Source organism: Gadus macrocephalus, chromosome 20, assembly GCF_031168955.1.
Source record: "Gadus macrocephalus chromosome 20, ASM3116895v1".
NCBI lineage: Eukaryota > Metazoa > Chordata > Actinopteri > Gadiformes > Gadidae > Gadus > Gadus macrocephalus.
In genome coordinates this window covers 12,181,066-12,208,905 of record NC_082401.1, presented here as the reverse complement: position 1 = coordinate 12,208,905, position 27,840 = coordinate 12,181,066, and the positions used below count along the sequence as shown (strand labels likewise).

The 27,840-nt window shown below is 55.2% G+C and overlaps 4 protein-coding genes across 8 annotated transcripts in view; 2 read left to right on the top strand and 2 right to left on the bottom strand.

Annotated features, from left to right (window-relative positions):
• The window catches only part of col4a2 (collagen, type IV, alpha 2), a 25,039-nt gene extending 11,821 nt beyond the window's left edge, over nt 1-13,218 (top strand). Inside the window, exons 18-44 of one of the 2 annotated variants that reach the window (XM_060040549.1) lie at nt 242-393; nt 933-1,005; nt 1,217-1,323; nt 1,965-2,148; nt 2,837-2,881; nt 3,021-3,095; nt 3,301-3,399; nt 4,025-4,246; nt 4,988-5,149; nt 5,326-5,496; nt 5,599-5,742; nt 5,845-5,970; nt 6,128-6,309; nt 6,800-6,863; nt 7,042-7,116; nt 7,279-7,386; nt 7,593-7,700; nt 7,807-7,878; nt 8,604-8,729; nt 9,048-9,164; nt 9,397-9,558; nt 9,897-9,995; nt 10,133-10,279; nt 10,388-10,504; nt 10,754-10,945; nt 11,219-11,505; nt 11,907-13,218. In XM_060040549.1, the coding sequence (XP_059896532.1) occupies nt 242-393; nt 933-1,005; nt 1,217-1,323; nt 1,965-2,148; nt 2,837-2,881; nt 3,021-3,095; nt 3,301-3,399; nt 4,025-4,246; nt 4,988-5,149; nt 5,326-5,496; nt 5,599-5,742; nt 5,845-5,970; nt 6,128-6,309; nt 6,800-6,863; nt 7,042-7,116; nt 7,279-7,386; nt 7,593-7,700; nt 7,807-7,878; nt 8,604-8,729; nt 9,048-9,164; nt 9,397-9,558; nt 9,897-9,995; nt 10,133-10,279; nt 10,388-10,504; nt 10,754-10,945; nt 11,219-11,505; nt 11,907-12,161 (3,671 nt within the window). In that variant the 3' untranslated portion in view covers nt 12,162-13,218. The remainder of the gene's footprint in view (nt 1-241; nt 394-932; nt 1,006-1,216; nt 1,324-1,964; nt 2,149-2,836; nt 2,882-3,020; nt 3,096-3,300; nt 3,400-4,024; nt 4,247-4,987; nt 5,150-5,325; nt 5,497-5,598; nt 5,743-5,844; nt 5,971-6,127; nt 6,310-6,799; nt 6,864-7,041; nt 7,117-7,278; nt 7,387-7,592; nt 7,701-7,806; nt 7,879-8,603; nt 8,730-9,047; nt 9,165-9,396; nt 9,559-9,896; nt 9,996-10,132; nt 10,280-10,387; nt 10,505-10,753; nt 10,946-11,218; nt 11,506-11,906) is intronic. The other variant, XM_060040550.1, reaches the window with a different exon arrangement.
• Nucleotides 1-27,840, bottom strand: part of ube2al (ubiquitin conjugating enzyme E2 A, like) — a 113,475-nt gene that overhangs the window by 78,320 nt on the left and 7,315 nt on the right. The gene's annotated exons all lie outside the window — the stretch shown is intronic.
• On the bottom strand, nt 13,288-18,334 carry rab20 (RAB20, member RAS oncogene family). The gene is made up of 2 exons (XM_060040575.1): nt 17,664-18,334; nt 13,288-14,452 (listed from the first exon to the last, which is right to left on the bottom strand). The coding sequence occupies exons 1-2, from the start codon at nt 17,851-17,853 to the stop codon at nt 13,875-13,877; spliced, it is 768 nt and encodes a 255-aa protein (XP_059896558.1). The 5' UTR covers nt 17,854-18,334; the 3' UTR covers nt 13,288-13,874.
• Nucleotides 18,984-27,736, top strand: naxd (NAD(P)HX dehydratase). Of its 4 annotated transcripts, none has more exons than XM_060040556.1 (12): nt 19,008-19,148; nt 20,586-21,169; nt 21,263-21,757; nt 22,569-22,677; nt 22,880-22,925; nt 23,009-23,097; nt 24,340-24,448; nt 25,555-25,605; nt 25,717-25,821; nt 26,361-26,481; nt 26,580-26,697; nt 27,287-27,736. In XM_060040556.1, the coding sequence occupies exons 2-12, from the start codon at nt 20,656-20,658 to the stop codon at nt 27,435-27,437; spliced, it is 1,908 nt and encodes a 635-aa protein (XP_059896539.1). In that variant the 5' UTR covers nt 19,008-19,148; nt 20,586-20,655; the 3' UTR covers nt 27,438-27,736. The 4 variants fall into 4 exon arrangements, with proteins under 4 accessions (XP_059896541.1, XP_059896539.1, XP_059896538.1 ...); XM_060040555.1 differs by having other exon boundaries at nt 19,009-19,330; XM_060040558.1 differs by lacking the exons at nt 20,586-21,169; nt 21,263-21,757 and having other exon boundaries at nt 18,984-19,148.

The following is a 27,840-nucleotide window of genomic DNA, read 5'->3' as shown; positions in this document are numbered from 1 at the left end:
TAGCAGGTTAGCCGCTTCTTTAACAGGTTAGTTTTCATCTTTAGCAGGTTACCGTCTGCTTTAGCAGGTTAGCTTCTTCTTTAGCAGGTTAGCTTCTTCTTTAGCAGGTTAGCTTCTTATTTAGCAGGTTAGCCTCTTCCTCAGCAGGTTAGCTTCGTCTTATCAGATTAGCAGGTTAGCTCCTACATTAGCAGGTTAGCTGAGGGAGGGCCCCAGGTCTCATGACTCTCTGCGCCCCCAGGGGACCACGGGCGGTGCGAGTGCAGCATCGTCCACTCCAAACCCGGGCCCCCGGGGGCCGCCGGCGAGCAAGGCAGCATCGGCATGAGCGGCGAGATCGGACAGCAGGGCGACGACGGCGAGGAAGGACCCCAGGGCGCCAGCGGACTGCCTGTGAGAAAAGACACCTCTTTATGCACCTAATAGGCCCCCACTGGACCCATGTAGGGCCCATAGCCCCCATGTAGGCCCCATAGGACCCATGTTGGCCCCATAGCCCCCATGTAGGGCCCATTGCCCCGATGTAGGCCCCATAGGACCCATGTCGGGCCCATAGCCCCCATGTAGGCGGCCCCACAAGACCCATGTAAGCCCCATAGCCCCCATGTAGGGCCCATACCCCCCATGTAGGCCCCATAGCCCCCATGTAGGGCCCATGGCCCTACATAGCCCCCATGTAGGGCCCATAGCCCCCATGTAGGGCCCATAGCCCCCATGTAGCCCCCAACAGGCCCCATGTAGGCCCCTGTACTGTGGCCCCTGTACTCTGGCTCCTGTACTGTGGCCCCTGTACTCTGGCTCCTGTACTGTGGCCCCTGTACTCTGGCTCCTGTACTGTGGCCCCTGTACTCTGGCTCCTGTACTGTGGCCCCTGTACTCTGGCCCCTGTGCCGTGGCCCCTGTAGAGGCTGATGTCCTGTGTTTCCTGGTAGGGGTTCCCGGGCCCCAGCGGCCTGCAGGGGCCCAAGGGGAGGAGGGGCTCCACGATCTCGGCGCAGCAGAAAGGTGAGTCGAGACCCCCCAGGGGGAGACCGCCGGCCCTGTGTGTGTGTGAGTGTGTGTGTCCTTGTGTGTGTCTATGTGTGTGTGTTAATGTATGTATGTGTGTGTGTGTGTGTGTGTGTGTGTGTGTGTGTGTGTGTGTGTGTGTGTGTGTGTGTGTGTGTGTGTGTGTGTGTGTGTGTGTGTGTGTGTGTGTGTGTGTGTGTGTCTGCAGGGTACCCGGGGGATCCGGGTGAGGCCGGGCCGTCAGGGAGTCCGGGGGTGCAGGGGGTCCCGGGTCACCTCGGGACCCCAGGGTTCCCCGGGGTGCGTGGCTCCCAGGTCAGTACCCCACCTCTCCTCCTCTCCTCTCCTCCTCTCCTCCTCTCCTCCTCTCCTCTCCTCTCCTCCTCGCCTCCTCTCCTCCTCCCCTCCTCCTCTCCTCTCCTCCTCTCCTCCTCTCCTCCTCCTCTCCTCCTCTCCTCTCCTCCTTTCCTCCTTTCCTCTCCTCCTCTCATCCTCCTCCTCCTCTCCTCCTCCTCTCCTCCTCTCCTCCTCCTCCCCTCCTCTCCTCTCCTCCTTTCCTCTCCTCCTCTCCTCCTCTCCTCTCCTCCTCTCCTCCTCCTCCTCCCCTCTCCTCTCTCCCTCTCCTCCACCTCTCCTCCTCTCCTCTCCTCTCCTCTCCTCCTCTCCTCCTCTCCTCCCCTCCTCTCCTCTCCTCTCCTCCTCTCCTCTCCTCTCCTCCTCTCCTCTCCTCTCCTCTCCTCTCCTCTCCTCTCCTCTCTCCTCTCTTCTCCTCCCCTCCTCTCCTCTCCTCCTCTCCTCCCCTCTCCTCTCTTCCTCTCCTCAACCTCTCCTCCTCTCCTCCCCTCCTCTCCTCTTCTCCCCTCCTCTCCCCTCCTCTCCTCTCCTCTCCTCTCCTCTCCTCTCCTCTCCTCTCCTCTCCTCCACCTCTACTACACCCCTGCTGTTTCCTCCTTCAGGGCGAGGGCCCGGTTGGGGAGCCAGGGGACCGGGGGTACCGAGGCTTCCAGGGGCCCCAGGGTGCGGCCGGGCTGAGGGGGGACCCGGGACAGGTCCTGGGGGCCTCCAAGGGCCTCCAAGGGCCCCCAGGGGACCAGGGTCTGCCGGGCTACGACGGGGTCGAGGGGCCCCGAGGAACCTCAGGTGAGGAGAGCTGGCGAGCGGTGGGGGGGGGGGGGGGTAGTAAGACCGCAGTACTACCTCAGTACTCTGACCTCAGTACTACCTCAGTACTCTGACCTCAGTACTCAGACCTCAGTACTAACTCAGTACTCAGTACCTCAGTACTCTGTATCTCAGTACTAAGACCGCAGTACTGAGTACCTCAGTACTACCTCAGTACTCTGACCTCAGTACTCTGACCTCAGTACTCTGAGCTCAGTACTCTGACCCCAGTACTCTGACCTCAGTACTCTGACCTCAGTACTACCTCAGTACTCAGACCTCAGTACTACCTCAGTACTCAGACCTCAGTACTACCTCAGTACTCAGACCTCAGTACTACCTCAGTACTCAGTACCTCAGTACTGTGAACCTCGGTACTCCGCCCTCAGTATGGAGAGCATCGTGGAGTTTCACGGAGTAAGCGTAAGTTACAATGCTTTTCCTGGTGGTGTATGTGTCCTCATTGGCTCCCTCATCCATTCCCATCATGCACCTCTCTCTTCATGAGCAGCCTGGTTCAGTGGCTGCGGACTCAAACCAGCCTGACACAGTGTTTGAGAGCATCCTTCTACTTTTCAATAATCATGAACCCACTGCCTCGTCCATCTCTGTCCACCTCCCTCCTCCTCCTCCATCTCTCCTTCACTCCCTCTCTCTGCACTGAAAGGCGGCTGTACTCCCAGGGGAGACGGAGGGCAGTATGACGTCACAGGTAGCTGGTAGAACCTCTTCCTGATTATAACCTGCATGACATTTCATTGGAGGGTCCTCAGTGGTGTTGCAAGGTGTGTTTCCCAGCAGCTCCTCCCTGTGAGCTGACACGGTGCTGAAAGGTGTTTTCATGTCCTCAGGAGACTGCGACGTTACCCCAGGACCCCCGGGCTTGCCAGGGTTCCCGGGACCCACCGGGCTGGAGGGCATGCCAGGTAACGGGGCGATGGGTTCTGGCTTCAGCCTCTATGGAGGGGCATGTGGCTCAATGGGAAGCATGTTAAGGATGTTAACGCTGCTCCACGCCTCAGGCCTGATAAGAAGCAGGTTGACGATGTTAATGCTGTTCCATGTGAAGCATGTTAATGTTGATGTTAACGTTGTGTTAATGTTATTCTGTCCCCCCCCCCCCCCCCTCAGGCCCGCCGGGGCACCATGGAGCCGAAGGCCTCAAAGGAGGCAGGGGAGACAAAGGAGAACGGGGAGAACAAGGCAGAGGCGGCCTCCCAGGAAACAAGGGTAAGGACCGGGACCGGACACTACCTGGGGGAGTCCGGTGTGGGATGGGGGGTTCCACTGTGTGATGGGGAGTCCGGTGTGGGATGGGGGGGGCCACTGTGTGATGGGGGGTCCACTGTGTGATGGGGGGTCTCTCTGTGTGATGGGGGGTCTCACTGTGTGATGGGGGGTCCACTGTGTGACGGGGGGTCCACTGTGTGATGGGGGGTCTCACTGTGTGATGGGGGGTCCACTGTGTGATGGGGGGTCTCTCTGTGTGATGGGGGGTCCACTGTGTGATGGGGGGTCTCTCTGTGTGATGGGGGGTCTCTCTGTGTGTTGGGGGGTCTGGCTGTGTGATGGGGGGGGGTCTCACTGTGTGATGGGGGGTCTCTCTGTGTGATGGGGGGGGTCTCACTGTGTGATGGGGGGTCTCTCTGTGTGATGGGGGGTCTCTCTGTGTGATGGGGGGGGGTCTCACTGTGTGATGGGGGGTCTCTCTGTGTGATGGGGGGTCTCTCTGTGTGATGGGGGGTCTCTCTGTGTGATGGGGGGTCTCTCTGTGTGATGGGGGGTCTCTCTGTGTGATGGGGGTTCTGGCTGTGTGATGCTCCTGAGCAGAACAGAATTCTGTCTTGCCCCCCAGGTTTCGTTGGCCCTCGTGGAGACCTGGGCCAGCCGGGGGCGCCAGGGGTGATGGGGTACCCCGGGGTCAACGGCTTCCCGGGCCGGGACGGGGGGCCGGGCGCGAAGGGGCAGCACGGGGAGATCTTTGGGGCCTCCACGGGGGGCCCCGGGGAACCAGGACTCCCGGGCCTGCAGGGGGACCAGGGCCCGGCCGGAGACCAGGGCGGGTCGGGTCACCCAGGTGAGCCTCTCCTCCACCTCTTCCACCTCCTCCTCCTCCTCCTCCAGCTACTCCACCTCCTCCACCTCCTCCTCCACCTCCTCCTCCTCCTCCCCCTCCACCTCCGAATCAATCCAACCTGTAATTAACAAGAAGACAAAAAATAATAATAATAATGACGCAGCTATAACTGTTTACACCTCGAAACACTAGAGGTTCCCCCTGGGAAAGTACATGTGGGTTTAAAGATGAAGTAACACAGTTAAACCCTTTGGATCCGGTGGAGATATGAACTGTGAAACGGCTTCATTCCACTTAATAACGCCTCCTTCCCCCAACGGAGAGGAACTGAGCACTCACCACTCTCACAGCGCACTAGAGAAGGGAAACTGGACAGTCTGGACTAATTGTTTTCACACAGTCAATACGGTTCCAGGGCAGCAGACATTTAAAAAGGCAAAACACAGTGTAGCAACACTGTGTAGCACACAGATAGCCCACATATACCACAGAAAAACACATAAAAACATATCGACAGCAGCAATCATGACATCCAACCTTCACCCCCCACATGACGGATAAAAAAACCTCTCACCACAGAAAAACATGTAAACAGGAATAAACATGACGTGGACCATCTACAGCGATGAAGAACGGACATCCTTGTGTTCAGTGCAGTGAGGGCTGAGGGGACAGAGCCTCTATTAAAGGGCTTCAGTCCCCACTCCCTCTCTGAGCTCTCCGGGGTCCCTGTGGGGGTAGGGATGGGGGGCATGCCCGGGATCATCGGGCTGAAGGGTGCAGGCGGACCTCCAGGCCTGCAGGGGGAGGAGGGGAGGCCCGGACCCCCAGGGCGCTACGGCTTCCCCGGGCCGCCCGGCCGGACGGGACCACCGGGGCCCCACGGAGTAGAGGGAGAGCCAGGTTAGTGTACACACACACACACACACACACACACACACACACACACAGACACACAGACACACAGACACACACAGACACACACAGACACACACAGACACACAGACACACACACACACACACACACACACACACAGACACACACACACAAACTCTGACCGTGTGTCTTCCCCCTCCAGGCCTCAGCGGGGAGCGGGGGGCCGAGGGGGACGCGGGGGCCCCGGGGCCCGCCGGGCTGAAGGGCACCCCAGGGGGCTTCGGGGAGGAAGGCCCCAACGGAGACCAGGGGGCCACGGGGGGCCAGGGGGTCCCCGGGCCGGACGGACGCCCCGGGATCTCAGGGGTCAAAGGTGGGTTCCCGCTGCCAGCGCCCCGTCGGCGTGGCTGAAACCGCTAGAGAGGCGCCGGGGCGCTGCTGCTGGACGCTTCTAACTCTCCCCGTTCTTCCCCAGGGAGCAAAGGGTCTCACGGCATGGAGGGCTTCAAGGGCCGCCCCGGCGCGCAGGGGGCCCCCGGCTTCAGCGGGGTGAAGGGGGAGACCGGCCTGCCCGGCCAGGGAGGCCTCAAGGGCGGGATGGGGCGCGGCGGAGAGAAGGGTGAGGCCGCAGCGAGACCGCCGGACCGACCAGAGCGTCCAGGTGACCATGTGCTTCTCAGCTGACCCCATCCCCCCCCCCCCCCCCCGCCGTGTCTCCTAGGTGACCGGGGCCTGATGGGCCCTCCGGGAGACAAGCCCCACATCCCGCGGCAGATCATCGCCGACATGAAGGGGACCAAGGGAGAGGACGGCCACCTCGGGGACCCGGGCTTCACCGGGGCCAGAGGTAGGTCCCTCTGGATCAGACCCCCTACCTTTGACCCCTGACCCCTGGTCGTGGCCCCTTGCCCTGACCCCTGGCCCCTGACCTCAGGTCCAAACAGCAGCAACCCCCCCCCCCCTGTCTTTGTGTTCCTCTCACGGTGTCCCGGGCTCTCCCACAGGTCCAAAGGGCTACCCCGGTCTTCCAGGGTATGAAGGACTTCACGGACATCCTGGAGACCCCAGCCATGAGAAAGGTCTCCATGGGAACCGGGGAGCAGAGGGTCTACTGGGCCCCAAAGGAACCCCGGGGCTCACAGGGACCCGAGGGATCGGAGGCTTTGACGGGATGAACGGAAACCAGGTAAACTGGTTCAGTGGATCCTTTGATTCATTAAACCAGTTTACCAGTTTGAGTGGATCAGTTTGATCCACTCAAACTGGTGAACTGGTTCAGTCATCGGTTTGATCCACTCAAACTGGTGAACTGGTTCAGTGATCGGTTTGATCCACTCAAACTGGTGAACTGGTTTAGTGGATCAATTTGATCCATTAAACTGGTGAACTGGTTCAGTGATCGGTTTGATCCACTCAAACTGGTAAACTGGTTTAGTGGATCAATTTGATCCATTAAACTGGTAAACTGGTTCAGTGATCGGTTTGCTCCACTAAAACGCTGCGCTACAGCGTAAACTGGTTTGGTGGATCGACTTCTCCTTGGGATGACCTTGTCCTGGACCGTATGGATGTCCTCATTTGACCACCTAGTCTGCGATTCAACGATCTTAAGGATTACTACTTCACTGTCGTCCTTCAGTTCTACTTGTAAGCTGCGATGTTGTTGACCTTTCCAGGGGCAGAAGGGCAGTCCTGGGGCCTACGGTGCCTCAGGGGACTACGGCAAGAGTGGCTTCAAAGGTACGCCCTCCCCCCTCAGCCCTCCCCCCTCAGCCATCACCCCTCCCCCTCAGCCCTCCCCCCTCCCCCCTCCCCCCTCAGCCCTCCCCCTCAGCCCTCTTCACCCTCCACACAGACTGATCAACCAGAACTGGTGTGTTACCAACAGCTATCCCTAACTCTTCCCATTCTTACTCAGGGGATAAAGGCCAGCGTCTCGACCTTCCAGGCTCCCCGGGGCTGAGGGGAGAGCTGGGCTTCGCTGGCTCGCTGGGTGAGTCCAGGCTGAGTGAGCCCCTCTCCCTCTGAAGGGACGCAGACACACAGTCGGCCCTGTGGGAGGAGTCACGTCATCGTCACCGTTAATGGATCTGGATGTCGACAGGAGCATTGTCGATTGTGAAACTGAAACCCTAATGACTCTCCCTCCTGACAGGCGAGAAAGGACTCTCTGGCCGTCCCGGAGACAGCGGCAGCCCGGGTTTCAACGGCATCGAGGGGAGGACCGGGGAGCCGGGAGATTCGGGAATAGGGGGAGCCCCAGGTAAGGATGGATCCGCCTCTGCTGCATCATCCCGGGAACGCTTGGACCTTCCCCGTGGTCACTGGGATGGTTCTCAGAAACACAGAAGATTTCAGGGAATAACTGAGATCCGCCTTAAACTGGTCTACGTACTTCATGCTTCACATTTGTTGGGAAGACACAGTATGTCAGTATCTCAACCCTGGTTCACCCCCTGCTGTCCCCAGGCTCCGACGGCCAGGCGGGCTCCCCTGGGACCCAGGGTCAGCGGGGCTGGCCCGGGACCCCCGGGGAGGGCGGGACGCCCGGCGTGTACGGCCTCCCGGGAGAGAAAGGTAGCCAGGATGATCTATATACATAGGCCTTTATTAATGCGCCGGTATCTGTCTCACCAAGCTGCCGTTCTCTGAGGCATAACGCCGCTTTTGTCCTGTGCCGCAGGGTTCCCCGGTCTGAAGGGTCTCTACGGACTCCACGGGCTGACGGGGCAGAAGGGTCTCACCGGGCTCCAAGGTACTCCTCACAAGGTCTTCTGTCTACGATCAGGAGCTATGTGTGTACTGATGAGCCTTTACTGCAAACCTGCAAAGCCCAAGAGAAGTTATTGAACCGATTAGATGAATGGATGCCGGCTGCAATGTTTTGGCATTATGGATTTTCTAAATCAGTAACATTCTCTAGTGAGGGATGGGCAACTTTAATGATAAAAAGGGCCACAAATTAGTTGAAACAACATGCATGTCTATACTCTTGTTAAACGTTAAAGTTTTTTTTAAAAGAAACAACAGCCACCTGCGTGAATAGTATTTTTTTCAGTGCAAAAGGCATACATGCATCATCATTCAATGATGGCACAAAAGTCAAAAACAGTGGCCCAACATTAAGCGCAACAACTAGCATTATATTCAGTTCAGTTGTAGTAGTTGTGTCGGAATTCTATGAACAGATACTCTGCTTCTTATCTAGACTGAGAGGTACGGTTTTCTTGGATTGAGTTTTCTGTAAAAATAAAAATAAATATACATATGTAGGCTATTATTGTTTTTTTATTACATTTTAAATCATCAGCAGGGCTCACTGAGCGAGGACGGCCCGCGGGACGCCAGTTTCCCATCCCTGCATAAAGCAGGATCAGCGTTGCTCCTCCACGTCCCTGTGCAGGCAGCGCAGCATTTGGGAGAACTGCCATAATGAACAGACTGATCCCTGTATGTGTTCCTCTCCCACTCGACCATCAGGGCCGGATGGATCTGGAACCCCCGGCAACCCTGGAGCCAAAGGGCAGAAGGGAGAGACGGGCGTGCCCAACACCCAGCCCGGGGTCCCTGGGGTGGTCGGGGAGACGGGCCTCCAAGGACCTCCAGGTAGGGCCCCGCCCTGCGTCGGCTGAACTGTACACATGAGAGTAACATGGAGGCCGTTCTTTAGGGCTTTGACCACGGGACATGATATTGCAATGGCCGCCTCCATTTTGAGCTTTGGCATGTTGTTCATGCTCTTTGGTGACAGGTTACTCCCTCAGGGTGAGGCGATATGTCCTTCTGGGAGACGTTGTGGTGTTTCAAGCGGCCACAGCGTAGTTTTCCGCGGCCCGTTACGGACTGCTGAAGGTGATCGGGGACTTCAGTATTTGAGTATAGGCAACCACATATCCCATCATGCCTTCTGTTTATTGTGTCCAGGGGATCAAGGCCAACCAGGACCCCCAGGGTTCCAAGGTCCACAGGGCCAGGACGGGGTCCCAGACGGACCGGGACCCCCTGGGAGCCCGGGCTACCCGGGACCTAATGGACTGCTGGGTAAACACACGTCAGCCTTGACCCTGACCGGGAGTCTCTGACGGCCCCTCGGTCACCTATAACAGAGAGGTGTAATCAGGGTAACTGGTGATGGGATGGAGCCCAGAGGTCCGGTGACCGACGGGTACCGTGGCCGACGGGCACCGTGTCGACGGGTACCGCAGCCGACGGGTACCGTGTCCGGGGGTGTTTGGTTGCCCCTGGCCTCTGACGTTCTATTCCCGTCCCTCAGGATTCCCCGGACTGAGGGGAGTTCCCGGCCTGGAGGCTCCTCCCGGGGAGAAGGGGGTCGTGGGGGGGTTCGGAGCGCCGGGACGTCCCGGTGCCAAAGGACTGAGAGGAGACCCGGGGCCGGCGGGGTACAGGGGGTACGACGGGGAGTCCGGGAGGAAAGGTAGATATACAACCACTAGAACTCACTCAGAACACCATAAAGAAGAACTAGATATACAACCGCTAGAGCTCACACTGACCACCATAAAGAACTAGATATACAACCGCTAGAGCTCACACTGACCACCATAAAGAACTAGATATACAACCGCTAGAGCTCACACTGACCACCATAAAGAACTAGATATACAACCGCTAGAGCTCACACTGACCACCATAAAGAAGAACTAAGGTTCCTACTGCTATTGAACTCAAGATCTGAGACGGAATCTCAGCACACGCACAACGGTATGGTTTGCATCAACACACTCCTCAGATGTATCTGCTGTTGTCTGTCAGGGGTCAAAGGTGAACAGGGGCTGATGGGGATACCAGGCCGGAGTGGTAACCAAGGAGGCCGAGGACCAACCGGGCCCAAAGGAACCTCTGGACCCACGGGTACGTTCTGTCGCTGCGTGTCATGTGACACACACTGTAGGTCATGTGACAGAACCGCGGCGCAGTGAGGTTGCACTTCCTGTTACCGTAGCACACGTGTCCCTCCTTGACCCCTGTCCTGTGGTGATTCCCTGCAGGGGTTCCCGGTCTCCCGGGCAGCCCGGGCCCCCTGCCGCTCCCCCTCACCATCCCGGCGGAGAGGGGCGCTCCGGGGCCCAAGGGGATCCGCGGGCCAGGCGGGAACACCGGGGAGCTGGGAGCACGAGGTCCCCCCGGGGACCCAGGTCAGCCGTTCTTACTCTTACTGTTTAGAACGTTGAGGCGCCGCATCGCAGCACCGACCCTGACCCTTGACCCCATGTGACCCCTCGCTGAAACCTCTTCCCCGACAGGGTTCTACGGCCCAAAGGGACAGAAGGGAATGCCCGGGATCGGGGGAACGCCGGGAACGCCTGGGTACCGCGGGGAGGCGGGAAGGCACGGCCACCACGGTCTGCAAGGCATGGAAGGTGAGTCTGGGGTCCTGAGGTCAGCGGTCACTCCTCCATCAGAACCCTGATATACAGTAGGTCTAGGGGTCCTGAGGTCAGGGGTCACGCCTCCATCAGAACCCCGATATACATATACAGTATATACAGTCTGTCCGGTCTGTCTGATATACAGTAGGTCTCACTGTCCGGTCTGTCTGATATACAGTAGGTCTCACTGTCCGGTCTGTCTGATATACAGTAGGTCTCACCTCCCGGTCTGTCTCCCAGGTCATCGGGGGACCCCCGGTATCCAGGGGCTGCCGGGGATGCCGGGCCGTAGCGTCAGCGTGGGGTACCTCCTGGTGAAGCACAGCCAGACGGAGCAGAAGCCCATGTGCCCGGTGGGCATGTCCAAGCTGTGGGACGGGTACAGCCTGCTGTACTTCGAGGGCCAGGAGAAGGCCCACAACCAGGACCTGGGTGAGTCCCGGCCCCCCCTGCAGAGCGACCCGCTCAGAGAGAAGGACTGAGGGGATGATGTGCTTCTGGAAACCAGTTATCCGCATGTTTAGAAAGTTAACTAAATCTATTCGCATTGGCAAGTGAAGAAATACTGGAGGGTGAGGATACCTTTAAACACGCCCAGAAACACTTGATACATCAGGGCTCCGATACACACCTAACACACTGTCATCCACACTGTTAACTCCTATCAGCTGCCACCTTGCTGAATCCTCTGATTGGTCGTTCCAGGGCTGGCGGGTTCCTGTCTGCCGCGCTTCAGCACCATGCCCTTCCTGTACTGCAACCCCGGAGACGTGTGCTACTACGCCAGCCGAAACGACAAGTCCTATTGGCTCTCGTCCACCGCACCCCTTCCCATGATGCCCGTGGAGGACGGCGAGATCCGGCAGTACATCAGCCGCTGCTCGGTGTGCGAGGCCCCCTCCGTGGCCATCGCCGTCCACAGCCAGGACGTCAGCATCCCGCAGTGCCCCGCCGGCTGGAGGAGCCTCTGGATCGGCTACTCCTTCCTCATGGTGAGCTCCCCCCCCCCCCCCCGCTCAGAGGGTCCTGGGGGGGTATCTGAGCCCCCCCCACTGGGAGGGTCCCTTTGGGTTATCTGAACCCCCCTCCCACTGTGAGGTGGTTAGTCCCTGGGGGGTTATCAGAGAACAGGCGGAGTCAGAGTTCTGGTTCAGACCAATCCTCCAAAGGGTTTGGACAGGTTTCCCATTTGTTAATAAATAATAAGAATAGTTTTTTATAAAGCGTTCATTAGTTAATGTAGTGGTACCGGAGCTAAACCACATCACACACGTAGAGCTCCTCAGTAAAACCTTCACTAGCAGCAGGCTGAAGGCCTTTCTCTGACCACGCTTTGTCTCACTAGCAGCAGGCTGAAGGCCTTTCTCTGACCACGCTTTGTCCCGTCTCCCAGCACACGGCGGCTGGCGATGAAGGCGGCGGCCAGTCCCTCTCCTCGCCCGGGTCCTGTCTGGAGGACTTCCGCACCACGCCGTTCATCGAGTGCAACGGGGCCAAGGGCACCTGCCATTACTTTGCAACCAAGTACAGCTTCTGGCTGACCTCGGTGGACCAGTCCTTCCAGACGGAGCCCGCCTCGGAGACGCTGAAGGCCGGCCAGCAGCTCAGCCGCATCAGCCGCTGCCAGGTGTGCATGAAGAACCTGTGAGCTCCACCACTCTGGAGCAGCGCTCCGCCGGATAGATGGTGGGAAGACAGTTCCTCTCTCCTTCTCCGTATCCATCCTCTGTGGAGCCAGGGGGAGCCTGAAACACTGACCACAGATCAGTGTGAACGAGACCCCTTCAGCAGCACGTCTCTGGCTTACAAACACAGGACTGAGAGTCTATGAGAGGACAGACCGGTAGAACGGATCAGGGGGCGAATCATGATTTTTAATGTTTAAAGTGTAATGTTCATAATGGTGCTTTCTTAATTTGATACCTCGACCACCCTGTAACGTTTAACCAGTCAGCCTCCACCAGCTGAACCCAGGATGTGTGGCCACCCCTTTAGTTTTTCCTCCTAACACACTCAGCCTCCGGGACGTCCAAGCAGAACCACTAACCCTCTTTCAACTGCTTCTCCTTTCCTCCACACTCTTTGACACTTTTTATGTTTCCTCCATTTTCTCCAAGTTGTTTTATAAATAAACACAAATCAAGTTTATTTCCATTATGTTACAGATTTATCCACGGTCTCTGAAATGTGTTTATCATAGGTTTAAGTTCATACACACCTATATATATATATATATATATATATATATATATATATATATATATATATATATATATATATATATATATATATATATATATATATATATATATATATATATATATGCACAACTATTTTTTGACACAATGCACTGATTCTATGTCCTATATTTATATCGACTGATCAAGCTTGATTCTCTTTGTTTTGTTTCTTTGGTGCCTTCATTGTGATTGTCACGTTACATTTTACCGGTCCAAATTCCAAGAGGTGGCTTAATAGATGAAGGCTGCAAAGTCTCCTAAAGCAAACAGACTAAAGTTCAAATTCACCCCTAATCAGAGCATCAGCCGCCCTGACTGAACTCTTTCCTAAACCATTTCAATCTTTTCACTACTTTGAGTAGGAACAGGTTTGCATTCATATGTTTGGGTCTCATGTGTCAATCATGTTCTGTGACAAATGCATTGCATTGTAATAGAGACTGATAAAACAATTTTTTTCTAATACTTTGTTTCCTGAATTGAATCCACAAACCTTGAGTCTTGTTCTTCCACATTTTAGACAATAATTCTCAATTATTTTAAAATAGAAATCTTTATTATCATAGCATCTTACAAAACAGGGATATGCATAATTATCAAGTAGTGCAGATTGTGAGTCTCTGAAATGTAGGAACCATGAAGGAACAACTCCTAAGTTAATAATGACGTCAGCCTGTGTAAATCCAAAGCAACAGGACTTCAGACGACACCCACCCAAGAAACTACAGAACAATTAGTGCACTCATTCACGCATTGTAGGAACAAATATACTTTAGAATAAACTCCCCCCTCCCTCCCCCCCACTAACCCTCCTTTGGTCCCCAGGGGGGGTTCAGAAGCCAGAGAGACCCCCCACGACGTGGACTGGTCCTTCACACCCTTCAACAGTTGATAGACAACTAAATATCGATTTTTTTTAAATAACTCTGCACTGTGTGTGCGTGTGTGTGTGTGCGTGCACGTGTAAGTGTATGTGTGTGGATTGGCTAGAAAAAAATGAAAGGACCACGTCCCAGCAGGCGGTCTTGGGGGTCAATGTCCGCCGGGGGTCCAGGTCCGCCGGGGGTCTAGGTCCGCCGGGGGTCCAGGTCCGCCGGGGGTCCAGTGTCAGTAGGGCTGCCCTAGCAGCAGCCCCTCCTCCTGCCGGGGGGTTCGCAGTAGTCCTCCAGGTCGACGGTGGGCGAGCGCTGGTTCTCCGTCCTCTTCCTCAGGATGGAGGGCAGAACCAGGTCGAAGAGCGTCTCGAACAGCAGGTCCACGTTGTAGCCCGTCCGGGCGCTGGTCTCGAAGCACATCCTGTCGGCCGGCAGGCTGCTGCCCTCGTCCAGCCCCTTGTAGCGCAGAACGCGGCCGTACAGCGCCGCCGCCTCCTCGCGGCCCACCTGCTGGGGTGGCGAGCCGGGGGAGAGGGGGGAGGCCGGGGGGGTGGGGCAGGCCGAGGGGACCCGGGGCCCCGTCCCGGGCTCGCCGCCCTCGGCGGGGCTCTGGGGGTCTGCGGGCAGCTGGGCGCGGGGGTCCGTGAGGTCGGCCTTGTTGCCCACGATGGCGTAGATGCAGTCGTGGTTGGCGGTGTCGGTCAGCGACAGGAAACGCTCCTCCAGCTCCGCCAGACTCTGCCAGCTGGTCACGTCGTAGGTCAGGATGACGGCGGCCGCGCCCCGGCAGTACATGGAGCCCAGGCCGTGGAACTGCTCCCGGCCTGGGGACAGAGGGGGGGGGACAGTCAGGTCTATAGCATGCAGCGCCACTAGGGGGCGCCTCCCTTTATTTGTTGTTAAGGTTGAACCAGAAGAAGGGCGTGTGCTCCTCTGCTCTGCTACGAGTAACTTTGCAGTCTACGAGTGAAGTCTCCCTTTTTATACGTTTTATTTTGCAATGAGTTGGTGTAGGCAGGAATCTCGGACTATGTTCTAGAACGCATGTATGCTTAATGGATACAGTGCCGTCGAGACCTGGCTTGATGTGGTCAATGTGTCTGATAAAAGTACCGTGAGGAGAATCCCAAATGGTGCCTACCGTGACTTCATGCTAACCGGAGCTATTGCCATCAGACCCTACACTTAACCTGCACCGTCCCACGTTACCACGGGGACCCTTGGGGGGACATGGGGACACGGGGGGCCTATGAGATCAACCCGTCCAAACTCCAAGCAGCACAGAGTAGGTACGTCCCCTCCCCTCACCGACCCTAAAGGTCAGCGGGCCCTCAGAGGGGGCCCACCGTCCCACTACAGATCTGGGATCCGATCAGAAACAATCCCTGGGTGGAGATGACAGTAGTTTTGCAAAGGGACTCAACTCTGACCTACAAAAGCCTGGGGAGCGCTGAACACGTCGCCTGTGGACACCATGTGACTCCAGCGCGGCCGGGCTGTGACGCAACACAACGCTCTGGGGCCAAGCCATCAGAACAGAGAAAGGAAGGCTCCATTTTAAGATCTAGGCTATCTGCCACTACCACCGGTGGTGGTGCTGGTGGGTGTGGTGGTGCTGGTGGAGGTGCTGGTGGAGGTGCTGGTGGTGGTGCTGGTGGAGGTGCTGGTGGGTGTGGTGGTGCTGGTGGAGGTGCTGGTGGGTGTGGTGGTGCTGGTGGAGGTGCTGGTGGTGGTGCTGGTGGAGGTGCTGGTGGTGGTGCTGGTGGAGGTGCTGGTGGTGGTGCTGGTGGAGGTGCTGGTGGAGGTGCTGGTGGGTATGGTGTATGTGGTAACCATAATGATGTCAGTGGTTAGCTGTATTAAGGGTTAGGGTGAACCAAACATTTAAACAAGATAGATGCTATCTTACTGTTTTAAAGAAGGGGTTTTTAAAGGTCGAGGGTTAGGAGTTTTGCGTCAGGCTTTTCAAGCGGCCGTTGGAAACAAAGAAGCTTTGTTGCTGAGATATGAAAGCTTGTAATGGATGCACAACGCCAGGGAAACGTCTGCCTCCTCTCTGACATAAGAGCAGTTCTGTGTTCCCATTGTTTATTCAAACAAGATACAATGATTCAGAGCCAGGTCTAGAGACGCCGTGGTGGTCTAGAGACACTGTGGTGGTCTAGAGACGCCGTGGTGGTCTAGAGACGCCGTGGTGGTCTAGAGGCGCCGTGGTGGTCTAGAGGCACCGTGGTGGTCTAGAGACGCCGTGGTGGTCTAGAGAGAGACACCGTGGTGGTCTAGAGACGCCGTGGTGGTCTAGAGACGCCGTGGTGGTCTAGAGGCACCGTGGTGGTCTAGAGGCACCGTGGTGGTCTAGAGACGCCGTGGTGGTCTAGAGACACTGTGGTGGTCTAGAGAAACCGTGGTGGTCTAGAGAGAGACACTGTGGTGGTCTAGAGACACCGTGGTGGTCTAGAGACGCCGTGCTGGTCTAGAGAGAGACACTGTGGTGGTCTAGTGACACCGTGGGGGTCTAGAGAGAGACACTGTGGTGGTCTAGTGACATGGCTCTTTGGGGGTCTAGAGACATGGGCCTGTGGGGGTCTAACGGAGTCCAGGAGGCTGTGTGGGGTTCTACGGAGTCCCACATTGGACAAAAGAGGAAACTCTATTTGGAGATCTGAGAAAGTGCTGACCTGGGAGTTTTGTTGGTTGAGGAACGGGGGATGGAATGAGGAAACCAATACAGGGCTGTGGAATTACTAATGAGCCTTAATGTGCAGCATTAAGATAAGAACCCAGTGGCTGAAACCCAGTGGCAGACCTCCCACCAGAGGAGTCACCCTCTCTGGGAGCCGAGGACATGTGAGTGTGGGAAAGGTTACGGCTGTGGAGTCATGGATCTGCCTGCCTGGAGTCATGTGGCTGTTAAGAGGAACAGGCAGCCAGCTGCACCCAGCCAGCGTAGTCCAGCCAGCCAGCTGAACCCAGCCAGCGTAGTCCAGCCTGGCCATCAAAACAAACAAAAACATGTTTGAAGTAAGAACCGAATCCGGGTTCTAACCGTCCGACCTGGTGGAACCAAAACCTAAAGCCGTGAAGAGGTCTGAGACATGCTTCTGTTACTCTTAGGGGGGACTTAATGTAAGGGCCATTTCATCAGAGGTCACGGGGCCAAGGGACGTTCAGTGATGACAAACCGTGACATTGAGCCAATGATTACAAAATCGAGGAGTTCCCATCGTTAGTCATGAACACACATCATGTAGAACCTTTAGCTGTAAACCCTGAGACTGACCTTAGGAGGGAACACAACCCCGTGCTTTAATGTCACTAGAACCTTCCACCCTGGATAATAAATTATAAATTTTGTGCGCGTTATTTACACATTTCATATTCAACTAACACCTTTGGTAAGGTCCTTAAAGTACGCAAGATTAACACATAAAACCCGTAAACGATGTGTATTTCTTTTCAGAAGGTACAGTTTGTGTAAGCTGCTTAGTTATAGGTGGAGTTGTGACGTTGTCCTGTGAGGACCTGTTGCTAGGCTACAACATGCTACCGATGGACAGGACCAGACCCACCGATATTACCGAGCTCGGCGTTCCACAGGGAGACGCGACGCGACGGGGGACGGGGACGGGGACGGGGACGGGGACGGGGGCAGGTGATCGGGTCACGAGACGCACGGTAAAAACAAGTTGATGCAAAAGGATCAAAGGCCATGTAACGTTCAGATCAGAGCTCATGTTAAGATCAGAGCCCATGTTGAGATCAGACCCCATGAAACGTTCAGATCAGATGTTCAGAACCCATTGAACGTTCAGATCAGAGCCCGTGTTAAGATCAGAGCCCATGTTCAGATCAGAGCCCATGTAACGTTCAGATCAGAGCCCATGAAACGTTCAGATCAGAGCCCATGAAACGTTCAGATCATAGCCCATGAAACGTTCAGATCAGAGCCCATGAAACGTACAGATCAGAGCCCATGAAACGTACAGATCAGAGCCCTGGTTCAAATCAGAGCCCATGTTGAGATCCGAGCCTTACCTGCCGTGTCCCAGATGGAGATGTTGTAGGGCCCCCACTGCTTGAGGTAGAACGCCCCTCCGACGGTGCTGATGGTGTCTCTGAACTTCCGCTCCGTGTACCGGTGGAGCAGCGAGGTCTTCCCCACGTTCATGTCCCCCAGGATCACCACCTTCACGTCCGGCTTCTTCATCTTGGAGATCTCAGGCATCGTGAAGAAATAACGACCGCTTCAGGTCACTTCAGATCACTTCAGATCGCTTCAGAGTTCAGATCCCCTCACTCCGTCTAACTGGCGTGAGTAGCGGGGCTGGATCCAAAGTCCTCCCAACCGGGCATGGTGAGAAGCTCAGGAGACGAGCTGCTGATCGCTCCTCACAGAGCGGAGTTAAGAAACGGGAAGCGACGCGACCAGCAGACTGCTGCCGCACGGAGGGCTGGAGAAGAGTGGGAGTTCCGTACGTTGGTTTAGTTCCCTGGGTTAAGTGCCGTGGGGTTTAGTTCCCTGGGTTTAGTGCCCTTGGTTTAGTGCCGTGGGTTTAGTTCCCTGCATGGCTTTAGTGCCGTGGCCGTGGGGTTTAGTCCCGTGGCGGGGTTTATTTCCTTCGATTAGTTCCCAGGGGTTAGTTCCTTAGGGTTTAGTTCCCCAAGTTCAGTTCGGTTTTTTTAAGCACTATGGTCAACTGTTGTTGTTTTTTTAAATGTGCTTTACAAATACATTTACATTTACATTTTCCCTGTGGGGCGGGGGGACGTGGGGGGGCCCGGGGGGGCGGCTGGTCCTGTGACGAGCTGTTATCGGACAAGTGACTGATGATAAGGTCCGTATCAGAGAAAACAAGCTCAGCAAACGAGTCTCATGATCCTGAACACACGGGCTTCCGGTACCGTTGGCCTACTGGGAACAAGATACGGGAAACCTTCGGGACTTTTTTATTGAACAAAGCTGATTTGAATACGGAATAAATCAATCAAGTTTACAAACTGACACTGCTCTCGCTTTGACAGCAGCAGCCAATAGCATAACAGCATTACAAAAACACCTAAGCGTCCTGACTAGAAGGAGAGAGGGTCTTGAAATGTAGTGTTCCCCCGGGCTACAGCAACACAACTTCCGGTCACTTATTTCCTGTGAGCTGTTATCAATCTCCGGAAAGTGAATAATAGGATCCTGACCAGGAGGATTATGTGGAGTAGGGGGGGTAATAAAAAAAAAAAAAACTTAAAAGAAAACGTAATAACACAATATCCGAATTACCGAACAGAAAAGTATATCCCTCCACCGAAAGTCCCTCCATCTCTCGTCTCTAAACCCATGTAACTGAAAGTCCCGCCCTCTCTCTTTCACCCCAAAAAAAACCTTGTAACATCCGGTTCCGGGGGATCCGCGGTGGTGATGAACGCTCAGTAACCGGTTAGCCTGCTGAGCCTGAGCCGTACTTAAAGTGCTCATGATCAGGAATATTATCGCTCTCTTTCCAGCGTTTATACGCAGTACGAGTTTAGGTAAGAAGAACCACAAAGAGTGCCTGTCGGATGTAGCGCGTTTGTCGTTGTTGTTTTGATCTCAAGTTAGTTCAGGTGGAGTATCTACGGCAACATGACGCCGGAGACTCGGATGGTCGTAGTTTGCGTTCTCACAGGGGCACTTTCGATCCTTATTACGTTAGGATGTCTGAAGGAACCAGGTAAAGTCCACATAGGAACCAGTCATTCAACAGACCATTACAAACCACTGCCACCGTTATAAACCACTGCCAACATTACGAGAACATTGCCAATTGCCAAGTCGCACTCACTTGAACACGTCACACACAGCATACACATGACATACAACACAAACAAGATTATAAAGATAAAATGAAATATCCACATGGATAATACGGACGATAAAAGATAGGCTACGGTGCTCTTGGAGAATATGTGACACGATGGTGGTGCAAATAAGTACATACCAGCATTAAATATGGACAATAAAAAGGACTAGTGCAAGAATATTAATAATTTAGAAACTATAAACGTGCAAGGATAAAGTCTAAAGCAAACTGGTAATAAATATGTAAACAGTAATAATGCTAACAGTAGGATGGGGGTCTGTCTGGGCTTAGGGGGTCCGTGTCGGGGGGGACCAGGCCGGGGGAGGGAGGGGTCGTCGTGCATAAGTGCTAATATAGCCAGTAAACAGTGGACAGTAGTACACTGTTTACGGGAGGTACTGGAAGTGATGTGAAGGGAGACAGACTACGCAGAGATGTCTAGTATCTCCCCCCCTCTTCCTCACTTCAGTGTCACGTTGTACCGATGTATGGCCCTGGGGACAAATGCTTTCGTCTGTCAGTTGTACATGGCGTTGTGTGTAATCTCGAGCTGATCATGTTCTTCTGCTTTGTGCTGTGGAGTGGATGACAGTCATTGTGCAAGATGGAGAGCAGTTTGTTTAGGTTCCTTTCGTCAGATGTTAGTGTGGTGCACTCCAGTTCAGTGCCTACAACAGAGCCAGTTTTCCTTACAAGCCTTTCCACTGCCACCCTTATAAACCACTGCCACCAGTATAAACCAGTGCCCCCCTTCAGGGCCGACACCCACACGGGCTCTAGGACCTGGCGGTCTCCTCGGTGTTAACGGGCTCTAGGACCCCGCGGTCTCCTCGGTGTTAACGGGCTCTAGGACCCCGCGGTCTCCTCGTCGCTGCATGGCGGCCTCTGGTTCTGACTGACAACTGATCTCAAGTCAGTTTTCCCATGACTGATAGACCGGGAGGTCGGCGGGCTGGCAGGTCCAGAGCCGGCGTCATTACGGATGTATTAAGCAGGCATTTTGCTAATGACGTCGACTACATTCGGGTTAGCGTTTGAAGAGTTGGGACGAGATCCGCTCATTATCCTGAAGTTGAACGATAACACACAATCATAACAATAACTCCGGTGTCCACGGAACGAGCAGATGGCGCCGCTCCGCAGCTCGTAGTGAACGGAATCAAAGAGCCGCTGGGACTCCGGACCCGATCCTTGGGATGCAGAACAACACGACGCGGGGGTTCCTGTGGTCGGACGTGGAGACCCGGACCCTGCTCACCATCTGGGGCGAGCAGGACATCCAGGTGGCGCTGGACGGACACTTCCGGAACAGCTTTGTGTACCGGGACGTGGCCCGCCGGCTGGCCGCCACGGGGTTCGAACGCACCCCCGAACAGTGCAGGGTCCGGATCAAAAGTCTGAAGAGGCAGTTCCTGTTGGCCAAGGAGGGCAACATCCGGAACAACGGCCAGTACCACAAGATATGCAAGTTCTATGACGCCATGGAGAACATCCTCAGCAACCGACCGGTCCTGGACCCCCAGGAGTTCATGGACAGCGGGACGGGTGGGGACGACACCGCCGACTGCCTGGAGGAGGAGGGAGAAGACCCCCACGACCCCTACTCAGAGAACATGGGCGACTTCCACAGGCCGGCTGAGACGGAAGTGAAGTTGGAGTACCCGACGGTTCCCATCCCGATCCCCATCAAAGTGACCGTCGGGAATAACGGTAAGCACACCACGACCACCGGACAGACACGCTGTGTAACCTTCCTCGACCATAGATGGTTGTCTAACGGAGGCCACCTGTCCCTCTGTCCAGGCAGCTCTGTGCGTCCTCACCCCAGCAGCCAGCCCACCAGCACTGCCCACTTGACCTCCAGCCCCCTGGCCCCCGGCCCCCTGACCTCCGGCCGGGCCAAACGGCCCAAGAAGCGCCGCGCCAACTTCCCGCTGGAGAAGCTGATGGAGCAGTTCCTGGAGCAGAGCGCCCAGGCGGAGGAGGGCTTCTACCGCGTGGAGGAGCAGCGGCTGCAGGCGGAGGACCGCCGCAGGGAGGCGGAGCACGCCCGCGAGCTCCAGACCCTCCAGATGCTGGGCCAGATGTTTTCCAGCATCTCCTCAGCCCAGCCCCCCTCCGCAGCCTCCTCCCATCGGAACGAGCCTCCCGCCCCCCCCCGGGCGTTCCCCAGAGGCTCTGCCTCCCCCTCCGGCCCCCGCGGCCCGCCCACCCACCTCAGACGGACCCCCCCACACCCGACGGCCGACTGGCCCCAGCAGCAGAGCCAGCAGCTCCCGTCAGACCCGCAGGCGCTAGGTACAGGCGCTAGGTACATCTAGGTACAGGTGCTAGCTACAGGCGCTAGGTACAGGTGCTAGCTACAGGCGCAAGGTACAGGTGCTAGCTACAGGCGCTAGGTACAGGGGCTAGGTACAGGCGCTAGGTCCTAGCCTCCGTCTGGAGTTTGGAGAGGATGTGAGGAGAAGGAGGACCCGTAACCCCGCGGACCGGCTGAGTGTAGCGCCACCGTCTGGCCGGACCAGCATGGTGTTGGTGTTGGGGTGTAACTCCGTGTTTAGGACCAGAGGCCGTCAGGCTGGGGTGGGGGTCTGCAGTCTCACGCCCCGCCCTACAGCGCCTCGTCGTGGCGCAGGCCGTCCATCCGTGGCCTACTGGTGAAGGAGTTGGACCGGTAACCGGAGGGTGGCCGGTTCGAATTCCTACGACCTCATCCACAGATGAGGTGTCCTTGAGCAAGGCACCTGAGACCCCCACCTGCTCCCCGGGCGCTGCACTGCGGCAGCCCACTGCTCCGGGGGGGCCGGTGGACCCCCATGTGTGTGGACCTCTGACCGGGTGTGTGTGTGTGTGTGTGTGTGTGTGTGTGTGTGTGTGTGTGTGTGTGTGTGTGTGTGTGTGTGTGTGTGTGTGTGTGTGTGTGTGTGTGTGTGTGTGTGTGCCAGCTCCCGACGGGTCAAAAGCAGATAAAGAATTTCCCAAAAAAAGGGACAATAAAGGACAACCTAACCTAGCCTAACTTATCCCTAGGCTGGTAGAGAGGACACATGATCCACGCTGACCATCCTGCCAAACACCTGAGCCTCCCTAACCCCCCTGTCCCCCCCAGGCATGGACGAGGAGACCCTCTCCCTGGTGAGGACCATCGTGCCCGCGCTGACCTCCAAGAAGCACAAGGGCCAAGATGGACGCATCGGCATCATTGGAGGCTGCCAGGAGTAGGTGGCCGTCTGGGGGGAGGGCAGGACTGGAGGGGGGGGGGGGGGGGGGGGGCAGGACTGGAGGGGGGCAGGACTGGAGGGGGTCCATCTGGGGGGGGGGGGGCAGGACTGGGGGGGGGGGACCAGGGGGGCTCCATCTGGGTTAAGGGTCATGAGGAGGCAGCGTCAGCCTGAGCCTAACTCTGCCTCCTGTGTTCAGGTACACCGGAGCTCCGTACTTCGCTGCCATCTCTGCGCTGAAAGTGGTAAATAATACATGAAGGAGCAGTGAGCACACTACTGCCTCTGGTGTGTGGGTCACATACTGACGTTCCTCTGGCTCCTCCAGGGTGCAGACCTGTCTCACGTCTTCTGCACCCGGGAGGCTGCGATCGTCATCAAGTCCTACAGCCCTGAGCTCATCGTCCACCCAGTCCTGTAAGTATCAGCCTCTCCCGGTGGTGGTGAGGGTGGTGGTGGGAGTGGGGGTGGGGGTCGTGGTGGTGGTGGTGGGGGAGGTTATGGGGGGGGGGAATGATTGAAGCAAAGAGTTTGACATCTGAACCAGCAGACCCATGGATGGTTGGTGTCAGGCCTGTGGGCCCTGAGGGACCAATAGGAGGACATCGATGGGTCCCCAAAAGGACTGCAGGCTCAGGCTGTTAGTGGGGGATCTCTTGGCCGCTCTCTGGGCCCCAGGGCCAGTCTATCATGCCGCTGAGGCTAACTAGATATTATAAAGAAGGAAACAGCAGCCACCATCAATCAAAACATGAATAAAAGTACAAATAAGAGTTGGCCCATGCCGAAGGCGGAAAGTGAGGGTACAACATCACACCTGCATTAGGCCCTCCATATGGTGACTGGGGTGAGAACCAGAGCCGTAGTGTCTACCACAGGGCTCTCCCTGAAGCAGTGTGCTCCGGGGCTGCAGCTGGATGCTATTGGGTGATTCAGAATCAACACACGCCAAAACACGCTAGCAGGCTGAGACAAGAGTCCTCACAGCCTGAACTAGAAACACGCTCAGCTGCACAACGGATCTGCATTCCATAGCCATGAACCATAACTAGAGGCTCAGCCTGCTGCAGGGAGAGCCCTGTGGTAGACACTACGGCACTGGTTCACACTGGTTCAGTCACCGTATGGTGGTCCTCCTAATGCAGGTGTGATGTCGTACCCTCACCTTCCGCCTTCGGCATGGGCCAACGATGCACTCTTATTTGTACTATTGCTCCTGTTTTGATCGATGGTTGTTGCTGTTTCCTCGGTCTGAACGGGAAGGAGAGACGTAGAAAGTGTTGTCAGGACCCAGTCCGGAGGGGGTGTTCGCTCTAGATCTACCAATACATCTAGATCTACATCTACATCTACATCTAGATCTAGATCTGTAACCTGTAACCGGTTTGTTGCCCACATAAAGTTAGGAGCTCTCCTCCTCCACATCTAAACAGGCTGAGACCAGTCTGAACACATGCCTTTCTATTGAGGGTTGTAGGAGGCTCACATGCTATGCTATGAAGGCTAACCTGCTATGTTATGATGCTCACATGCTATGTTATGAGGCTCACATGCTATGTTATGAAGGCTAACATGCTATGTTATGAGGCTCACATGCTATGTTATGAAGGCTAACATGCTATGTTGTGAAGGCTCACGTGCTATGATGTGTGAATGCAGAGACAGCCCCAACGCCCTGGAGGAGATCGACAAGTGGCTGCCCCGACTGCACAGCCTGGTGGTCGGCCCGGGGCTGGGGAGGGACGAGGGGCTGCTGAGAACAGCCAAGGCACGACCAGTACACACGCTGACACACACACTGACACACACACACTGAGAGACACACTGACCCACACACTGAGACCCACACTGACATACACACTGACACACACACACACTGATACACACACTGACACACACACTGACACACACACTGACACACACACACTGATAAACACACTGATACACTGATACACACACTGATAAACACACTGATACACACACTGACACACACACTGATACACACACAATGACACACTGACACACACACTGACACACACACTGACACACTGACACACACACTGACACACACACTGACACACACTAGGGATGTTAGCCGATGACCGTTTGACCGATGGTTGACCGTATCAACGTTAATCTTGTCGCTTGTCGGTTAAAAAAAAATTGGGATAAGTGTGGCCGTTGAGTGTGTGGTCACACACCTCAAGATGATCAGATGAGGTGACTGATTGGAAGTTGGACTGACACCGCGTCTCTAGCCCACAAGTCTTAATTATTCCCGCATGCGAGCGGCGGAGAATATGATCTCTAAATGAATATGGACAGTGGACTAAACGCTGTAAGACTACAGTTAGCCATCTCATTCAAAGATCTTTTTGCGTGAGGTGAAAAAATTAGCCCTCGCCCTCAATTTTTCCGGCTCCTCCGTCCTAAACAAGCGGGGTCTCTTCAGAGCTGTCATTTTCTTAAATGAGCCGCGGCAATGTTTCAAATGAGCTCCTTACGCTGCCCTCTTCCGATTGGCCCCGCTCTCTACACACGGTCCACTTGCAGTAACGCCTCGTGGTTCAATTCAAACAGGTGGTGGCGCGGTGAGAGCCGCTGCCTCCCACTCGGAGAGTGTGTGAGTCGGAGGCAGAGCGGGAGAGAGATGAGCAGAGTTACCAAATAGCAGGCGGCAGGCCTGGCTCGAAATGGCTGTTATTTCAAATAGCACATTTTAATCTGATCGGTTAACCGGTTAATGAGGCTCCCAAATACACACACACTGATAAACACACACTGATACAACACTGACACAACACTGATACACAAAAGCTTCTGCTAAACTCGTATAATGTTATCGGTTATGAACTCTGTCATTTCTCCCTCCAGGAGGTGATTGAGAAGTGCAAAGCAAGAGATATTCCAATAATCATCGATGCAGTGAGTACTGATTTAAAGATCAGGTGTCTGATCAGATTAATCTTCAGACTAAATATAGCTGCCGGTGTCTGTTTGTCCATCTGTGTTCATTTGTTTGTTTGTTTACAACAGGATGGACTATGGCTTGTTTCCCAGCAACCATCTGTCATCCAAGGATACCAGAAGGCCATCCTCACCCCCAACTTCATGGAGTTCACGCGGCTCTACGAGGCGCTGGTGGGTACCTGAGCTGTCGCTGACCCGCTCTGATCATGTCACGCTGCGTTACCGTCCCTCTCTGATGATGTCATGCTGCGTTTACGTCTCTGATGATGTCATGCTGCGTTACCGTCCCTCTCTGATGACTGACCATCTCTGATGATGTCATGCTGCGTTTACGTCTCTCTGATGATGTCGTGCTGCGTTTACGTCTCTCTGATTATGTCATGTGACCCTGTGATGATGTCATGCCGACCCTGTGATGATGTCATGTGACCCTCTCTGATGATGTCATGCTGTCCCTCTGTGATGATGTCATATGACCCTGTGATGTCATGTGACCCTCTGATGACGTCATGTGACCCTGTGATGACGTCATGTGACCCTGTGATGATGTCATGCTGACCCTGTGATGACGTCATGTGACCCTGTGATGTCATGTGACCCTGTGATGATGTCATGTGACCCTCTGATGACGTCATGTGACCCTCTGACGACGTCATGTGACCCTGTGATGACGTCATGTGACCCTGTGTTGATGTCATGCCGTGTCTCAGCACCAGGAGCCTCTGGACGGCAGCGACCGGCGCCGCAGCGTGCTGCAGCTGAGCGGCGCCCTGGGGAACGTCACGGTGCTGCTGAAGGGGGAGCAGGACCTGATCTCCGACGGCCGGAGAGGTGAGCGCCACGCAGACGGGGGCCAGCGGGGGGCGCTGCTGCCGGTCAGCGGCGGTCTGTACGGAGGGGTCATGTGACCGGTGCGTGTTGTGTTGCAGTGCTCACCTGCGGCCTGCGGGGCAGCGGACGGCGCTGCGGGGGGCAGGGCGACCTCCTCTCGGGGTCCCTGGGGGCGCTGGCCCACTGGGCCTTCAGCGCCACGCCACCGTCCAGAAGGTACCTCCACTACCGCGCTGTTAGTACAGAGGCTCCCCGACCAGGAGTATCGGCCGATAGCGAGTACATACCCATACAGCGTCTAGCGTCGTAACCACTAACAGCTACTAACTAACTACTAACTAACTAACCACTAGCAGCACCTGTTCTCCTTGAACGGTTCTCCCACCATGACAGCGATGTAAAGTCGGTTCACTTACTGTCGACAACTAAATCTATTTTCAGAACTAGATCATTCATATTTATAACCTATAATTAGAATCATACATTTGTGCTCTTCTAGTTAAGCGTGAGCATCCATGTTTTTCCGTTTTGGTGGCTCGAACGCAGGTAAGTCGGAGATGACGCGTTTCCCATTCCGACTTTCCACCTCCGACCGTTAACGAACGCAGCAGAACACTGCAGTGTTTGTGAGGTACTCTGTGTAGTAAATTAGCTAGTATTGTATCTGATCTGCGCAGAGTCTCCCGATCCTGCATCTTTGGCTGTGTCGTAGGAACTTTCGATCCTCGATCGGTATGGGAACAACTGTAGTTCTGATTGTGATACAGCATGAAGCTGCGTGTCAGTAACGGTGTCCTGTCCCCAGCGTGAGCCCCGCCCTGCTGGCCGCCTTCGGCGCCTGCGCCCTGACCAAGCAGTGCAACAGCCAGGCCTTCCAGACCCACGGCCGCGCCACCACCACCTCAGACATGATCCAGGAGATCGGCCCGGCCTTCAGGAAGCTCTTTGAGAGCTGAACACTGCTGTGTTCCTCAACCGATGCTTTAAGAGACTCTTTCAGTTAAGCTGTCGCTCAAACACTGTCTAAATATGAAAACACTGATTCTTCTCATGGATAAATTGTATGTGCCTATAGCTAGATGAGTAAAGGTGTCCAAAGACCTCTTAAATCTTTTCAGATTGGCTTATACTGTATAAGGACGGAGTGAGCAGTGTGATACTATATTATATACTATATTCTGTGTGTAAAACATGAAAGAAAATGTAAAAAGAAATGATTAGTAAGTTACTCATATAAAGATTTCCAATAAATGATGATTACAATTTTTCAATGAAGTTATTGTTTTTCAGGCTCCCCTACACAACATCCTCATGCAGTTATATTATATTATTATATTATATTAATGTAACGCGCCTATT

Excerpts from the sequence above, each read along its gene's own strand:
- naxd (XM_060040555.1), top strand. Across the intron at positions 25,606-25,716 it reads TTCCAATAATCATCGATGCA|GATGGACTATGGCTTGTTTC; the intron begins GTGAGTACTGAT and ends TGTTTACAACAG. Across the intron at positions 26,698-27,286 it reads GCCACGCCACCGTCCAGAAG|CGTGAGCCCCGCCCTGCTGG; the intron begins GTACCTCCACTA and ends TCCTGTCCCCAG.
- rab20 (XM_060040575.1), bottom strand. The coding sequence starts at position 17,853 with ATGCCTGAGATCTCCAAGATGAAGAAGCCGGACGTGAAGGTGGTGATC. Across the intron at positions 14,453-17,663 it reads CTCCATCTGGGACACGGCAG|GCCGGGAGCAGTTCCACGGC; the intron begins GTAAGGCTCGGA and ends CTCTGTCCCCAG.